The following is a 17,749-nucleotide window of genomic DNA, read 5'->3' on the forward strand; positions in this document are numbered from 1 at the left end:
ACATATCAGGGAGATCATATGATAGTTGTCTTTCTCCGATTGACTTATTTCGCTAAGCATAATACCCTCTAGTTCCATCCACGTCGTCGCAAATGGCAAGATTTCATTTCTTTTGATTGCTGCATAATATTCCATTGTGTATATACACCACCTCTTCTTTATCCATTCATCTGTTGATGGACATCGAGGTTCTTTCCATAGTTTGGCTATTGTGGACATTGCTGCTATAAACATTCATGTGCCCCTTCGGATCACTACATTTGTATCTTTAGGGTAAATACCCAGTAGTGCAATTGCTGGGTCAGAGGGTAGCTCTATTTTCAACTTTTTGAGGAACCTCCATGCTGTTTTCCAGAGTGGCTGCACCAGCTTGCATTCCCACCAACAGTGTAGGAGGGTTCCCCTTTTTCTGCATCCTCGCCAGCATCTGTCATTTCCTGACTTGCTAATTTTAGCCATTCTGACTGGTGTGAGGTGGTATTTCATTCTGGTTTTGATTTGTATTTCTCTGATGCTGAGTGATGTGGAGCACTTTTTCATATGTCTGTTGGCCATCTGGATGTCTTCTTTGCAGAAATGTCTGTTCATGTCCTCTGCCCATTTCTTGATTGGATTATTTGTTCTTTGGGTGTTGAGTGTGCTAAGCTCTTTATAGATTTTGGATACTAGCCCTTTATCTGATATGTCACTTGTAAATACCTTCTCCCATTCTGTCAGTTGTCTTTTGGTTTTGTTAACTGTTTCCTTTGCTGTGCAAAAGTTTTTGATCTTGATGAAATCCCAATAGTTCATTTTTGCCCTTGCTTCCCTTGCCTTTGGCGGTGTTCCAAGGAAGAAGTTGCTGTGGCTGAGGTCGAAGAGGTTGCTGCCTGTGTTCTCCTCAAGGATTTTGATGGATTCCTTTCTCACATTGAGGTCCTTCATCCATTTGGAGTCTATTTTCGTGTGTGGTGTAAGGAAATGGTCCAATTTCATTTTTCTGCATGTGGCTGTCCAATTTTCCCAAAACCGTTTATTGAACAGACTGTCTTTTTTCCATTGGACATTCCTTCCTGCTTTGTCAAAGATTAGTTGACCATAGAGTTGAGGGTCTATTTCTGGGCTCTCTATTCTGTTCCATTGATCTATGTGTCTGTTTTTGTGCCAGTACCATACTGTCTTGATGATGACAGCTTTGTAATAGAGCTTGAAGTCCGGAATTGTGATGCCACCAACTTTGGCTTTCTTTTTCAATATTCCTTTGGCTATTCAAGGTCTTTTTGGTTCCATATAAATTTTAGGATTATTTGTTCCATTTCTTTGAAAAAAATGGATGGGATTTTGATAGGGATTGCATTAAATGTGTAGATTGCTTTAGGTAGCATAGATATTTTCACAATATTTATTCTTCCAATCCAGGAGCATGGAACATTTTTCCATTTCCTTGTGTCTTCCTCAATTTCTTTCATGAGTACTTTATAGTTTTCTGAGTAGAAATTCTTTGCCTCTTTGGTTAGGTTTATTCCTAGGTATCTTATGGTTTTGGGTGCAACTGTAAATGGGATTGACACCTTAATTTCTCTTTCTTCTGTCTTGTTATTGGTGTAGAGAAATGCAACTGATTTCTGTGCATTGATTTTATATCCTGACACTTTACTGAATTCCTGTACAAGTTCTAGCAGATTTGGAGTGGAGCCTTTTGGGTTTTCCACATATAGTATCATATCATCTGCAAAAAGTGATAGTTTGACTTATTCTTTGTCGATTTGGATGCCTTTAATTTCTTTTTGTTGCCTAATTGCTGAGGCTAGGACTTCTAGTACTATGTTGAATAGCAGTGGTGATAATGGACATCCCTGCCGTGTTTCTGATCTTAGCGGAAAAGCTTTCAGTTTTTCTCCATTGAGAATGATATTTGTGGTGGGTTTTTCATAGATGGCTTTGATGATATTGAGGTATGTGCCCTCTATCCCTACACTTTGAAGAGTTTTGATCAGGAAGGGATGTTGTACTTTGTCAAATGCTTTTTCAGCATCTATTGAGAGTATCATATGGTTCTTGTTCTTTCTTTTATTATTGTATCACATTGATTGATTTGTGGATGTTGAACCAAACTTGCATCCCTGGAATAAATCCCACTCGGTCGTGGTGAATAATCTTTTTAATGTACTGTTGGATCCTATTGGCTAGTATTTTGGTGAGAATTTTTGCATCTGTATTCATCGAGGATATTGGTCTGTAATTCTCTTTTTTGATGGGATCCTTGTCTGGTTTTGGGATCAAGGTGATGCTGGCCTCATAAAATGAGTTTGCAAGTTTCCTTTCCATTTCTGTTTTTTGGAACAGTTTCAGGAGAATAGGAATTAGTTCTTCTTTAAATGTTTGGTAGAATTCCCCTGGGAAGCCATCTGGCCCTGGGCTTTTGTTTGGAGATTTTTGATGACTGTTTCAATCTCCTTACTGGTTATAGGTCTGTTCAGGTTTTCTATTTCTTCCTGGTTCAGTTATGGTAGTTTATACGTCTCCAGGAATGCATCCATTTCTTCCAGATTGTCGAATTTGTTGCCATAGAGTTGTTCATAATATGTTCTTATAATCGTTTGTATTTCTTTGGTGTTGGTTATGATCTCTCCTCTTTCGTTCATGATTTTATTTATTTGGGTCCTTTCTCTTTTCTTTTTGATAAGTCTGGCCAGGGGTTTATCAATCTTATTAATTCTTTCAACGAACCAGCTCCTAAATTCGTTGATTTGTTCTATTGTCTTTTTGGTTTCTATTTCATTGATTTCTGCTCTGATCTTACTGATTTCTATTCTCCTGCTGGGTTTAGGCTTTCTTTGTTGTTCTTTCTCTAGCTCCTTTAGGTGTAGGGTTAGGTTGTGTATTTGAGACCTTTCTTGTTTCTTGAGAAAGGCTTGTACCGCTATATATTTTCCTCTCAGGACTGCCTTTGCTGTGTCCCACAGATTTTGAACAGTTGTGTTTTCGTTATCATTTGTTTCCATGAATATTTTCAATTCTTCCTTAATTTCTTGGTTGACCCTTTCATTCTTTAGAAAGATGCTGTTTAGTCTCCATGTATTTGGGTTCTTTCCAAATTTCCTCCTGTGATTGAGTTCTAGCTTCAGAGCATTTTGGTCTGAAAATATGCAGGGAATGATCCCAATCTTTTGATATTGGTTGAGACCTGATTTGTGACCCAAGATGTGATTTATTCTGGAGAATGTTCCATGTGCACTAGAGAAGAATGTGTATTCTGTTACTTTGGGATGGAATGTTCTGAATATATTTGTGATGTCCATCTGGTCCAGTGTGTCATTTAAGGCCTTTGTTTCCTTGTTGATCTTTTGCTTGGATGATCTGTCCATTTCAGTGAGGGGAGTGTTAAAGTCCCCTACGGTTATTGTATTATTGTCGATGTGTTTCTTTGATTTTGTTATTAATTGGTTTATATAGTTGGCTGCACCGAAGTTAGGGGCATAGATATTTTTTTTTTTATTATTATTTCTTTTCAGTGTTCCAGAATTCATTGTTATGACCATTAACTTTTTTTTTTTTAATTTTATTTTTCATAAACATATAATATCTTTTTATCCCCAGGGGTACAGGTCTGTGAATCGCCAGGTTTACACACTTCACAGCACTCACCATAGCACATACCCTCCCCAATGTCCATAATCCCACCCCCCCACACCCCCCCATTAACCCTCAGTTTGTTTTGTGAGATTAAGAGTCACTTATGGTTTGTCTCCCTCCCAATCCCATCTTGTTTCATTTACTCTTCTCCTACCCCCTTAACCCCCCATGTTGCATCTCCTCTCCCTCATATCAGGGAGATCATATGATAGTTGTCTTTCTCCGATTGACTTATTTCGCTAAGCATGATACCCTCTAGTTCCATCCACGTCGTCGCAAATGGCAAGATTTCATTTCTTTTGATGGCTGCATAGTATTCCATTGTGTATATATACCACATCTTCTTTATCCATTCGTCTGTTGATGGACATCTAGGTTCTTTCCATAGTTTGGCTATTGTAGACATTGCTGCTATAAACATTCGGGTGCACGTGCCCCTTCGGATCACTACGTTTGTATCTTTAGGGTAAATACCCAGCAGTGCAATTGCTGGGTCATAGGGTAGTTCTATTTTCAACATTTTGAGGAACCTCCATGCTGTTTTCCAGAGTGGTTGCACCAGCTTGCATTCCCAAGGGGCATAGATATTTAAAATTGTTAGATTTTCTTGTTGTACAGACCCTTTGAGTATAATATAGTGTCCTTCCTCATCTCTTGTTATAGTCTTTGGCTTAAAGTCTAATTGATCTGATATAAAGATTGCCACCCCAGCCTTCTTCTGATGTCCATTAGCATGGTAAATTGTTTTCCACCCCCTCACTTTAAATCTGGAGGTGTCTTCAGGTCTAAAATGAGTTTCTTGTAGGGAGCATATTGATAGGTTTTTTTTTAATCCATTCTGATACCCTGTGTCTTTTGATTGGGGCATTTAGCCCATTAACATTCAGGGTAACTATTGAGAGATATGAGTTTAGTGCCATTGTATTGCCTGTAAGGTGACTGTAACTGTATATTGTCTGTTCCTTTCTGATCTACTACTTTTAGGGTCTCTCTTTGCTTAGAGGACCCCTTTCAATATTTCCTATAGAGCTGGTTTGCTGTTTGCAAATTCTTTCAGTTTTTGTTTTCCTGTAAGCTTTTTATCTCTCCTACTATTTTCAATGATAGCCTAGCTGGATATAGTATTCTTGGCTGCATGTTTTTCTTGTTTAGTGCTCTGAATATATCATGCCAGTTCTTTCTGGCCTGCCAGGTCTCTGTGGATAGGTCCACTGCCAATCTAATATTTTTACCATTGTATGTTACAGACTTCTTTTCCCAGTCTGCTTTCAGGATTTTCTCTTTGTCACTAAGACTTGTAAATTTTACTATTAGGTGACGTGGTGTGGACCTATTCTTATTGATTTTGAGGGGGGTTCTCTGAACCTCCTGGATTTTGATGTTTGTTCCTTTTGACATATTAGGGAAATTCTCTACAATAACTCTCCAATATACCTTCTGCTCCCCTCTCTCTTTCTTCTTCTTCTGGAATCCCAATTATTCTAATGTTGTTTCATCTTATGGTGTCATTTATCTCTCGAATTCTCCCCTCGTGGTCCAGTATTTGTTTGTCTCTCTTTTGCTCAGCTTCTTTATTCTCTGTCATTTGGTCTTCTACATCACTAATTCTTTTTTCTGCCTCATTTATCCTAGCAGTAAGAGCCTCCATTTTTTATTGCACCTCATTAAAAGCTTTTTAAATTTCAACTTGTTTAGATTTTAGTTCTTTTATTTCTCCAGAAAGGGCTTTTATCTCTCCAGAGAGGGTTTCTCTAATATCTTCCATGCCTTTTTCGAGCCCGGCTAGAACCTTGAGAATCGTCATTCTGAACTCTAGATCTGACATATTACCAATGTCTGTATTGATTAGGTCCCTAGCCTTCGGTATTGCCTCTTATTCTTTCTTTTGTGGTGAGTTTTTCTGCCTTGTCATTTTGTCCAGATAAGAATATATGAAAGAGCAAATAAAATTATAAAAGGGTGGCAAAGACCCCAGGAAAATGTGCTTTAACCAAATCAGAAGAGATCCCAAATCATGGGGGGGAGAAAGGGGATAAAAAGAAGTTCAGAAAAAAAAATTAAAAAAAAAAAAAAAAGAAAACAAATTTTAAAAAATATAAAAAAGAAAAAATATATATATTAGACTGGTGACTAGAACAGGGTCACCCACTTAATTTTGGGAGTTTTGGTCTCTTAGAAGAAACTACTTCCCAAAATTTTAAAGAATGAAAAACATATATAAGGGTAAACACAATGAAGGGATGGAATATGCCTATAAAGATGAAAAAAAAATTTTTTTAAATATTTCTTAAAAAGGAGTTGATAAAGCAAGTTGGTTGGGAGAATAAAGAAAAAGAAAGTGGAGAGATTTTGCTCGGGCTGGAGACTAGAACAAGCCCGGAGCTAGATTTAGGGCATATTTTGATCTATTAGGAGAAGTTGTACCCCAAATTTTTTAGAAGAAAAAACCCTACGTGTATATAAAAAATAAAGTTAGATACAATGAAGGATAAAATATGACTATAATAATGAAGTTTCAAAGAAGATTATTTTTTTTTTATGAAAGGTATTGTTAAGGTAAACTAGTTAAAAAACGTTAAAAGAGGAAAGGGTAAAAGTTAAAAAAAATTTAGAAGAAGAAAAAAAATAAAATTAAAAAAAAATTAACTGCAAGACTAAGGAATCATGGGGAGAAAGCCATGAATTCCATGTTTTGCTTTCTCCTCCTCTGGAATTCTGCTGTTCTCCTTGGTACCTGAACTTGGTCCTGGCTGGATTTCTTGTTGATCTTTTGCGGGGCCTGTTGTAGTGATTCTCAAGTGTCTTTGCCCCAGGCGGAATTGCACCGCCCTTATCAGGGGCAGAGCTAAGTAATCCACTCGGGTTTGCTTTTGGGAGCTTTTGTTCCCTGAGCGCTTTCGTAGAGTTCCAGAGGACAGGAATGAAAATGGTGGCCTCCCAGTCTCCGGCCCAGAGGAGCCGAGAGCTCGGGGCCCCACTCCTCAGTGTGCCCTCAGAGAAAAGCGCTCAATCACTCTGTCTCCTTGGTCTCCAGCCATGCTCCAAGCTCACCCAGCATGCAACTGGTTCAAGGTAACCCTGAGCTGAGAGCTCACTCCTCGGCTCTGTCTCTGTAGCCGGCTTCCCCGCTCTAATACTTGTAAGCTCTGCGACACTCAGACACCCCCGATCCTTCTTTGACCCCGCGCAACCTGGGGCCACGCTGACCCCACATGGGCTTCACCCCAGTTTAGCCTCTGGAGCGATGTCCCTCAGCGGAACGACTTTAAAAGTCCTGATTTTGTGTTCCATTGCTCTGCCGCTTGCCAGGAGCCGGCCCCTCCCGCTGCGGTCTATTTTCCTGTCGCTTTGGATTCACTTCTCCGCCGGTCCTACCTTTCAGAAAGTGGTCGATTTTCTGTTTCTAGAATTGTTGCTGTTCTTCTCTTCGGTCTCCTGTTGGATTTGTAAGTGTTCGCAATGGATTGATAAGCTATCTAGCTGATCTCCGGCTACCTGATGCAGTCTCAGCCTGCTACTCCGCCATCTTGACTCCTCTTCCTCCTCAGTATTGATTCTTAATGCTGCATAACAAATTACCAAAACCTAGCAACTTAAAACAATATCTGTTATCTCACAGTTTCCTTGGGTTAAGAATCTGCTTGTGACTTAACCAGGTCTTCTGTTCAAGGTCTCCCTAGGCTGCAAAATCAAGATATTGGTTTGGCTATGGTCTCATTTGGAGATTTGAATGGGAAGGGTCTGCTTCCAAAAGTGCTTAGGTTGTTGGCAGTTACTATTTATTTGGGGTGGTAAGACTATAAAGACCTGGGACTCGTACTGACTATTGGCTGAAGGCAGCCTTTATGTCCTAGAGGAAACCCACAGTTACCTGCCAGGTGTAACTCTCCACAGGTGTTTCACAACATGGCAGCTTGCTTCCACAAGGCCAGCAGAAGAGTCTCCCAATTGCATCTGCTTACAATATAGGGGTGTGTGTGGTGTGTATGCATATGTGAGCAGTGTATGTGGTGCATGTGTGTATACACATAATAATGTAAACATAGGGGGCGCCTGGGTGGCTCAGTGGGTTAAAGCCTCTGCCTTCGGCTCAGGTCGTGATCTCAGGGTCCTGGGATCAAGCCCCACATCGGGCTCTCTGCTCACCAGGGAGCCTGCTTCCGTCTCTCTCTCTCTCTGCCTGCCTCTCTGCCTACTTGTGATCTCTGTCTGTCAAATAAATAAATAAAATCTTTAAAAAAAAATAATGTAAACATGGGATTGGTATCTTACCATCTTTGCCATTTTCTCAGAAGCAAGTCATAGGTCTCTTCCACACATAAGGGAAAGGGATTAGATGAGGGGAAGAATACCAGGAGAGGGGAATTATTGGGGGCAGTGGAGGGGGGTCACACTAGGGTCTGTCCACCATAATCGCATTGAACTAGAATACTCAGAGAGGGACTATACTTAGATATGCATGCTTTTTATTGTTCTTCTGGAATCTAGTTGTTTTAAAAGAAGCTTATAATTCTTTTAACAAAACAATTTTAGTTCCCTTGTATTTAAAAAAAAAAAAAAAGAGCCGTATAAGCGATCTTGGGCAAGGCCTGGGAAGCTATAGGACCCAGAAGGGTAAAGAAGTTAAGTAAGAGAGAGAAATAATGACATCACGCACAGTCAGGAAACCGAAACTCCAAAAACTTAGGTATTACTGGTTGACGGGTTTTGTTTGCTTATTTTGTAATTGATTCTGCTTTGATTTTCCAACAATATGGAACTACGTGTATTTCATCTGTCTATATCCAAAGTTGGCTGTTACAGCTGATTTCAACAGTTCATAGAATTACCATCCACCTTCTTCAGTCAATTCCCTTCGCACAACACCTAATCCTCTGAAGAAGTAAGTCTGCTTTTGACTTCAGCACTTGAATACTGGAATGTAGCTCACCATCTGTCCTAAACTTTTCAAGTAACTTTTTGCCAAGACAAATGCGGATTATAAGTAAACAACCTGGGACATTTCTGGCCTCTGAACAGGAAAAATAAAGGAACCCTTACGTATTATTTTAAGTACTTTGTTTGTTAGCGGTGTTTGTGGTGAATGAGAAATTGATCCCTAGTTGTGTGAGAAATAGAGAAGTGATCTGCATGCCAATGGCCAAGCATAGACTTCAGAGACTTAGCAGTTTTGAAACTGATATTTATGAACATCTGCTTTTTCCCCATAAATTTTAATATAGATTTCATCCTTTGAAACCTGCAAAACTCCCAGGTGCTTCTTCAGCCTTTATCTTGGGAACATGATTTAAAAAAAAAAAAAAAAAGTATTAAACTTTGCAACTGAAAATGCCGTATTCAGCATGTTGAGCCTCCAAGATGTCCAATCCCAGAACACAAGCCATAATGGTCTTAATAAAGAGTGCTGAAAAGTATTTATTTCTAGTCCCAGTTTATGCCTTTCATTATTCTACAAATATTTATTTAATGCTTGCTTATGTGATAGGCATTTTTAGTGCTGAGATCATAATAGCCATTATAACAGAGAAAATCCCTGCCTTCATTGTGTTTATGTTCCAGTGAATATAAATGTGCTCTTAAATAATCCCCTTTAAATGTTCATAATACTTTCACGTAGGTCATTGGAAAACTTTACATTGGGCTTGCAAGCCATTGCTGTGAATCCATTCCTGATGCTGGACTAGATTCTCGGACTACAACTTTGAACAAAGTGGATGTTCATTCTCCCAAGAATCTTAGAGTTTGGCATATTTCTCACCTCTGTCAAGAAATGCAGACCTGGGAAACAGGAACTTTGGAGTAGAAACTAGGAAGCCACTTGCCCATTCTCTATTTTAGATCCATCAGAAGCAGCACACACAGAGCCTCCATCCCTGGGGCTTTCGGGCTTACGCTGTTACTCTGGGTAGAAGATCACAGCGTGTGGACCAGAGGAAAGGGAATAAAATCTCAACAGAGGACAAACACATCCGTCAACTGGGCACGTGTAAGGCTAGCTGGCAAAGACATTAAATCCCTCTTAGGAAAGCAAGCTTTTAAGAGTGAGGTTCTGACCACCCCGTAGCAGAGGCTACAAGTCATTTACATAATAGGAAAGCCTCAGGAGGACAGTAGAGCTATTTAATTTGGTTAGGCTAATCGTATTCCATCCATTTGCAGTGTAATGGAACCTCTCTCCTCTGCCTCTTAAGCAGGAATGCATTGGCACAATGACACGGGGCACATAAGACAAGGACAGTCTTCTTGGTGCATCAATTCAATTCAGCTATTGGGGGGGAAAATTAATTAATTTACTGATAAGTAGTTTAAGACATTATTTTCCATTAAAATCAATACAGCCATATCATGGAATATAATGCAAGATTTGCATATAATCTTAAGATAAAAGGTAGAACTGAAACAGTGCCAGAGCCAAGGGCTGAGGGATTAAACCCTCTCCCACACATTTCCCATCAGCCCCCTGCAAAGCTAGCCTAACAAAAATAATTTTTTGAGATGGATACTCGATTCTCAACTTTACGCAAACTGTACATAAAAGACAAACTCCCCCGTAGCATTCCTTTCAACCACATTGCCACATGGCTCCCCCTCCTTTTTATCCCTCTAATGTCTGGAGCAGACATTAGATGCAAGAAAATGCTGGGCCACTTCAGGCTTCACCCCCAACCCTGAGGCCCAAGCTCACTGCCCTCCACATTGCAGAGAACTCCCTTGGAAGGGCTTGAGATGGCTGCGGTCATGCAGGATGGGCCAGTAGAGGTTTTCTCACTGCTCCTTCCTTGTCCTTAGCACCAAGTCTGAGCACTGGCCACCCTACTCCCATGTCCCTTCTTTAAGTCCCAGAATGCTACATAGCAGGCAGATCAGCTTATGGGTTCTTTGTGCTTTGTGTTCCTGGAACAGGATCTGGACCAGGTACAGCTCCATCTGGAAGAAGTGAGATTCTTTGATGTATTTGGCTTCAGCGAAGCGGCAGGAGCATGGCAATGCTTCATGTGCAACAATCCCGAGAAAGCGACCGGTGAGAGACCTCTCCTGTCCACTTGCTGCTCAGAATCGCTCGTGCCCCTGGGATTCACAGGGACCTCTGAGCCCTGCATTTCTCATTGGCCTTCGTCTCACATCCTACGTTGTAATAATACACAGAGGGGTGCCTGATCGCCTCTGCCTTGTGCTGGGAAAGGTATCTCACCAAAGTGGGAGTGAGAGAAAGGGAAGATGTGGAAAGGGAGAGACACATAAGCCAGAAACAAGCAAGAGAAGCGACACCTTACCTGTATGTAGTTATCAAGGAAACTGTACAGACTGTTTTTCCATGAAAGCATTCATTTCAGCCCAGGTGACCCAAGGGTTAGAGAAAAACAACCAAACTCTCAAAAGCCCCGAAGGAAGGAGATCAGACTCAGGGAGTGAATGCAGGCACCAACCCTGTCATCTCGAGGTCATCCCTCACACTCCTGTTTCGTGATGGAGCTACATAAAAAGTGAAACTTTTGAAGAGTGAGGATTTGAGGAATACCTTCATAGCTGTTATTTGCCCTCTCACTCCCTTTCTGCTGCCCAAGGAATTTGGTCTACTGACCTTGCCTAAAAGTAACAATTATTAGTGAATATGAGCCCAGCCCTTGCTAAATGTGTTAGGTATAGTTCATTAACATTTATAATGATCTTATCAGGTTGGTACTAACATTATCTCCATTTCACTGATGGGGAAACTGAGGCACAGAGCAATTTGATTAACTGAGGTCACACAGGTAATAAATGAACAATAGTAGGATTTGAACCCAAGCTGACTCCAGGGGCCATGGTTAACATTCCACCGCTCTGCCTCCTCATTACGCATGTCCCAATCGGACCAGTGGAATTAGGTCGGTAATATGTCTGTCTTCAGAAAGTTATGCTGTCCTTTGAAATGGACTATTTCATCACTCACTTGCCTTCTGAGAGGACCCAGACTTCTCAACACGGACACTGCTCACGAACTGCAGTTTCAACTAAGAGAACAGTGTTCAAACCCCGTTGAAAATCCACTTTGTAGGTGATCCATTCTCTAGAGAGTCACGGGTGACAACCCCCCCCCCCACAGCCCTTATATCCGTAACCTCCATTTTAGGATTTGGGGACCTCTTAAAGATTATCCATTGTGGCAAGTCTGTTCTCTTGCTAACTGCTGAGAAGATAAGGCTGAATGGAAAAAAAGTGTCTTTATTTGGCCAGATGGGGATGAGAGGGGCTCTGAGAGGGACCAATTAAAAGGTCTTCCCCCACAGAAAAGGTTGTGGCTGGAGGAAGCTGGCAGTGAAGGATGGCGGCCCCTGTGAGGCACAGATTGTTGGCCCATTACAGAGTCTGTGTTGAGCTGATGCCAGAGTGAACACCCAATTTTAATAAGTTAATTTGGGCAAATAAGAAATTGGGGAATTGAAAGTCTCCATTATACAACTTTCTAATTAAACCTGACTTCACCTATGAAAAAGACAGGGCGTAAAAGAAACTTTATTTGAGAACATGGCGAAGTAAGGCACTTATCTTAGGTGGCTCTGAGAGACTCTTAAGAATTCTCATTCCAAGTCAGCTGAGTCCTTAGTTCAATAAACATTTCAGCATTTCTGGCCAATGGAGGCCTCCGAGAAGGGTCTGGAAGTTAGAAACACAAAGTGTTCCTTTAATATATGTTTTCTCAAATTCGCTGCCATACACTTGAAAAGGACATTTTGCAATTTACTCTTTCTTACTTGTGTTTCTCACCGTTAAATATAGACTGAGAACACACAGCAATAAAGACTCAAACAAAGCCAAATATTTTATAACAGAACATATTGAATCAAAATGTTTGGCCCCAAAAACTTCCGTGTGGTTACATTTCTTTGCTCATTTCCTTTTGCTACATAAAAGGGGATGCAAGCCTGCAAGAAATCTTATTTTAAACTATAATTTTCACCAAGAACTCCCGATTCCCTGAAAAATTTATGTAGGTTGTTGATCTCATCTTGTTTTGATATAAGGGTATAGGTTATACATTTCATATAAATGAAAGGTCTGACATAATACCGCTAACACATTATTCATGCAGACGATGGCTGCCTTCATGTTCTTCAATTGTGAGTTTAAATATGGTCAAGGAATAACTAGGAATAAATATTTTATTGTTTGGTTACACACAGCAAGCATAGTACCTGCATCCCACTGTTCATTTATGTAAGTATGTGTGTTGCCTTGATCGAATGTCTTCTACAGGCTGTGGCTTGGGACAAAATATGAGTAAGGTGCAAAATCTCCACTCTGAAAGGATTCAGAATCCAGTTAGGGTCAGCCAGTATATATGGAAAAGTCTAGCAGACACCCTCATATGTTTATGGCACGCAATGAATACTTGCTGAGTGATTGAATGAATGAATAATATTTGGGAATGGCAACATCAGATACACCTCGAGTGTTAAAATAAGATGTTTCAAAACTGTGGTTATGTGTTAATCAAATCAAATATATCACTATACCATACTCAGTGCATTGTGAATCTAGTAAATGGAGGTTGGTGCTTCTTTCCTCCTTGAGAGAAGTCAGTAGATATAAAACAAGTGGCCCACTTCCCTAATGTAGCACCTGACATACTGTGCCTGAGTCCTGTTACCATTCTGGGTTTTAATCAGTGCCCCTGAAGGATCCAGATGCCCCTCACAAGGTTTAGCCTCAGAGAGGATGGGGTTTAAAGAAGCAGGGTTGGGGGACGCCTGGGTGGCTCAGTTGGTTAAGCAGCTGACTTTGGCTCAGGTCATGATCCCAGCGTCCTGGGATCGAGTCCCACATCGGGCTCCTTGCTCATCAGGGAGCCTGCTTCTCCCTCTGCCTCTGCCTGCCATTCTGTCTGCCTGTGCTTGCTCTCTCTCCCTCTCTCTCTCTGACAAATAAATAAATAAAATCTAAAAAAAAAAAAAAAAGAAGAAGCAGGATTGGAGTCTAAGGCAAAAGAAATTTTTTAAATGGATTTGTGTTTTTTATTTAAGTATTGACAAATGATACAACAATTGCTGTCAAGTATTCATTGTTCCAGTATAGAAAAAAAGATGCTATTCAGTATCTCCATAAGTGAGGAATAAAACGTGAGGCATTTAGAAAATTTCAATTAGACATCAGGAAAGACATCCTAAAATATAAATCCTTCTTAACACTGTGTACCCTAAACTATGGGACTCATTCAGAAATTGACAGAAAATCATCTGGCTTATGTGGTCACCTAAGTACATTCCCTTCTTCAGATCAAAATCTTATCACCCACTAACACGCTTATCAACATACAGAAATTCACAGGCATTTAATATCTACTAAGTCAGTAAAATGCACTTTGAATCTAGTTAGGTACAGATGAATTCAGAGGAAAATGAAGGCTAGAATAGGCTAAAGATCCTAAAATTATTATAATTACTGTCATTTATCATGCTAACTATGAGTTAAACATTTTTCTCATTATTATTGACTCCATTTTATAGATGAGGAGACTGAAACACAAAGAAGTTAAGTAATTTCCCCAAGGTCACAAAGCTACCAAGAGGTAGAACCAAGATTTAATGCAGATTAATTCCTGAACCTGAAATTCCCGCCTCTTGGGCAAATCCAACTTAAGGACATGGACTATTTGAAATTCCAAGACCGATTATTTCACAATGTTATAATATCTTCCTCCCTGCTGACTTATTCCACTTAAAGAAGAGGGGCTTTGGTGTGATCATGTGTGGGAAATGATTATGTGAGGGAAACGGTTACAGTGAAAGCTATTTCTAATCCCTCCGATTGCTGATTCAGTTTCCGATAATCATTTTATAAAAGTACAGAGTCCACGATTAGCAAATCACTGGAATAACTCAAGAATCCTCTGAGATTTGCTTGGTGGTGTTTATTGCCCATCCCTGTACTCCTCATGAATGAGAGAATCAAGATTGAGCAAGTGAATAAAACAGAACAGAACTTCCTTCTGGAAAACCAAGCAAATCCCCTTTATCAGTTGGCCTCATGTCTTGGAACTGCAAGTGCATGTTAGCAGTAACAGTGAGTCAGCTCGGCCATCCTGGAACACATCTGGCTCTCTGTTCAGTCACATTTGTCAAAAGGAGAAGGAAGAACTAGGTCGTGACTTTCACTATTATTTCTTGAGACACTTGAGACATTTCTTGTTCTTACACCCAACAAAAAATAACTTAGAGACGTCTCGGTTTTGGCACGGGTGTCCTCCTCTGTAAATCAGATTGCTTCCCCGTGTGATTACTCTCTTAGTCACTAGATACTTGGATGTTGAATGTATTTGTGTAGGAGGGCTCCTTAGCGTATGAAAGAAAATGAAAGCATGTCTTTTTTCAGACGACCTTCTTTCAGGATTCCTCTTTAGAACTTGATTTCAAATCTTTGTGCTATAAAACCATGTTGTCTGTTTTATCACACGGGCAAACAGAGTTGGTTTCCAAATGATAGCAAGTAAAGAAAGGCCTCTTGTGAGGAGATTTTCTTCACACCTGCTGGGTAACTGGTAATAGCCTTTGTGGCTTTCGTTTGCCAGACGCCTTCAGCGTGGGCTGGCTAACTCTCCACTCAGATGCCCATGTGAGAACAGGCTTATGACCTCCGAAGTCAGAGGCCGCAAATAGCTTTGTGAGTCCATTAATATGAAACTTTTCCATTGAATTTCATGGTCAACATTCACAGTACTTTGGAGGTGACAAGAAGAAAGCCCCACTTTGGATTTGTGTGGTGCCTAGGTTTGTCATGTGAGGCCTTCCCTCCTACTACATATGTTAGAACACTGTCTTACGTGCTCAGTGTTGTTTGAGCACCAAAAGCAATGTGGTGCTTGTGTTCATATTTATCTACTGCTAGTGACTACTGAATACGCATTCCTTACATCAAACTGAACCCCAGCTTGTTATGCAAAGATACTTTCTATTAATGACAAAATAAAGACACACATATTGACTCAGATAAATCATTATCCTAAAATCATTTTCCTTTTCCTCCTCTTCCCATTTTCCTGTTTTATGCCTTTCTGGCATGGGCATGCCTCTCTCTTTTAAACCTTCCCACCACACACTCACCTCTCTCTCTCACAACACACACATGCTTGCACGTGGGCGCACACACAGTATACGCAGACACACCACCACCCCAGATAATAGATTCCTCTCCTCTGTTCTTTCCATTCTCTGCCCACACTTCTGGGCTTGTTCTTATCAATCTCCCCCACTGAACAGTGAAGCAGGGGTGATTCTTCATCCTTGTATGCCCTACCCAGTACCCAGCGTACAGTAGTGCCCAACAAGTATTTGGCGTATGGATGGACTATTGAGTAATTCATGGAGAGTGTTAAGTGATAGGATGACTATGGAAGATAGAGGATTTGTTGTGAAATGCAAATTTCAAATCTAATGCTTTCTCAAAATTAAATAAACCCTGAACTGAAAACTTAAAGGAGCAACTTTTGCGAAATAAATGTTTATAAGAAGAAAATGTTACTGTACGTGGGATTTTATCGTACCCAGATCTAATGTTTTACTAAAAGCTTTCAATACACACATACACACAGAGTCCATAGTAAACTTGCTAGTAACACATGAGCCTCAGTGGGAAATAAGCTGAGATCAGTAACCTAGCCCCCTACAGGGCTTGATTTCTATTCTTCGTCTCCCATCACTACCTAATCCTTCTGCCTTTTCCTGTCAGGTCAACAATCCTATCTTGAAATAAGATAAAAGTGTCTGATAGGCCTTATACTGGCAGTCAAGCATTAGTCACCCTGTGGTTCTCCACAAATAAATCATCGTACATAGAAATGTGTCCTTTTCCACTTGGAGAATCAGTTGACTCCAGCCAATCTACCAGGAGGAGAAACATGCTTTCAAAAGGCAGACTAGAGGGGCACCTGGGTGGCTCAGTGGCTTAAACCTCTGCCTTCAGCTCAGGTCATGATCTTCCGGTCCCCGGGATTGAGCCCCACATCGGGCTCTTTGCTCGGCAGGGAGCCTGCTTCCCTCTCTCTCTCTGCCTTTCTCTTTGCTTACTTGTGATCTCTGCCTGTGAAATAAATAAATAAAATTTTAAAAAAAAAGGCAGACTAGAGTGAGTAACTCAGTCTCTTATCGCTACACAGGCTTAAGATAACATTGATTTAAAAAAATTTTATGTCCCTCCAAAATAAAGCACTTAATATATTTCAAAGGAACTCTAGTCATCACCTTTCAGAGTAACCCTAACTTATTTACCTATATAAACACATTAGGAAAGAAATTTGTTTTTCAGCCACGCATTCACCTATATAAATAACATACAGGTGCTTTTAGCAGCCACAGAAAGTCATCAAATATCTCAAGAAGGTGGTGATATTTTGTGAAGGATCTCATCCTTCCCACCTTCTCATACACATCACCCTTTCTTACATATTCTGTTTCTTCTTCCCAACCGAATCCTCCCATTGGCTTTTTTTTTTTAACTTATTTTATTTAAACTCAATTAGTTAACATATAGTGTAACATTAGTTTCAGATGTAGAGTTCAGTTACTCACCCACTGCATTTAACACCCAGTACTCATTAAATCATGTGCTCTCCTTAATGCTCATCACCTTTTTATCCCATCCCCCCACCCACCTGCCCTCCAGCAACCCTCAGTTTGTTTCCTGGAATTAAGAATCTCTTATACTTGCCTCCCTCTCCAATTTTGTCTTATTTTATTTTTCCCCTCCCTTTGCCTATGATCCTCTGGTTTTGTTTCTTAAATTCCACATATGAGTAAAACTATATGATAATTGTCTTTCTCTGATTGACTTATTTTGCTTAGCATAATACAATCCAGTTCATCCATGTTGTTGTAAAAGATAAGATTTCATTCTTTTTGATGGCTGAGTAATATTTCATTATATGTATATATTATATGTATATCTTTCACCGTATGTGTGTATATATATAACATATAGCTATATATAAAGAAGTTTACACATATAAAAAGTTTATACATATAAAACTTTATATGTATATACTATACATATAACTTTATATGTATATACTATACATATAACTTTATATGTATATACTATACATATAACTTTATATGTATATACTATACATATAACTTTATATGTATATACTATACATATA

General features: G+C 39.9%; 1 protein-coding gene across 2 annotated transcripts in view; it reads left to right on the plus strand.

Moving 5' to 3' along the window:
- LOC111150388 (ventricular zone expressed PH domain containing 1) overlaps positions 1-17,749 on the plus strand; it is a 233,042-nt gene that overhangs the window by 196,982 nt on the left and 18,311 nt on the right. For both annotated transcript variants that reach the window (XM_022507816.1, XM_022507820.1), the window contains one exon: positions 10,519-10,636. In XM_022507816.1, coding sequence (XP_022363524.1) covers positions 10,519-10,636 — 118 coding nt within the window. The remainder of the gene's footprint in view (positions 1-10,518; positions 10,637-17,749) is intronic.

The sequence above is a fragment of the Enhydra lutris genome, unplaced genomic scaffold (assembly GCF_002288905.1).
Source record: "Enhydra lutris kenyoni isolate GAN:26980312 unplaced genomic scaffold, ASM228890v2 scaffoldscaffold2, whole genome shotgun sequence".
NCBI lineage: Eukaryota > Metazoa > Chordata > Mammalia > Carnivora > Mustelidae > Enhydra > Enhydra lutris.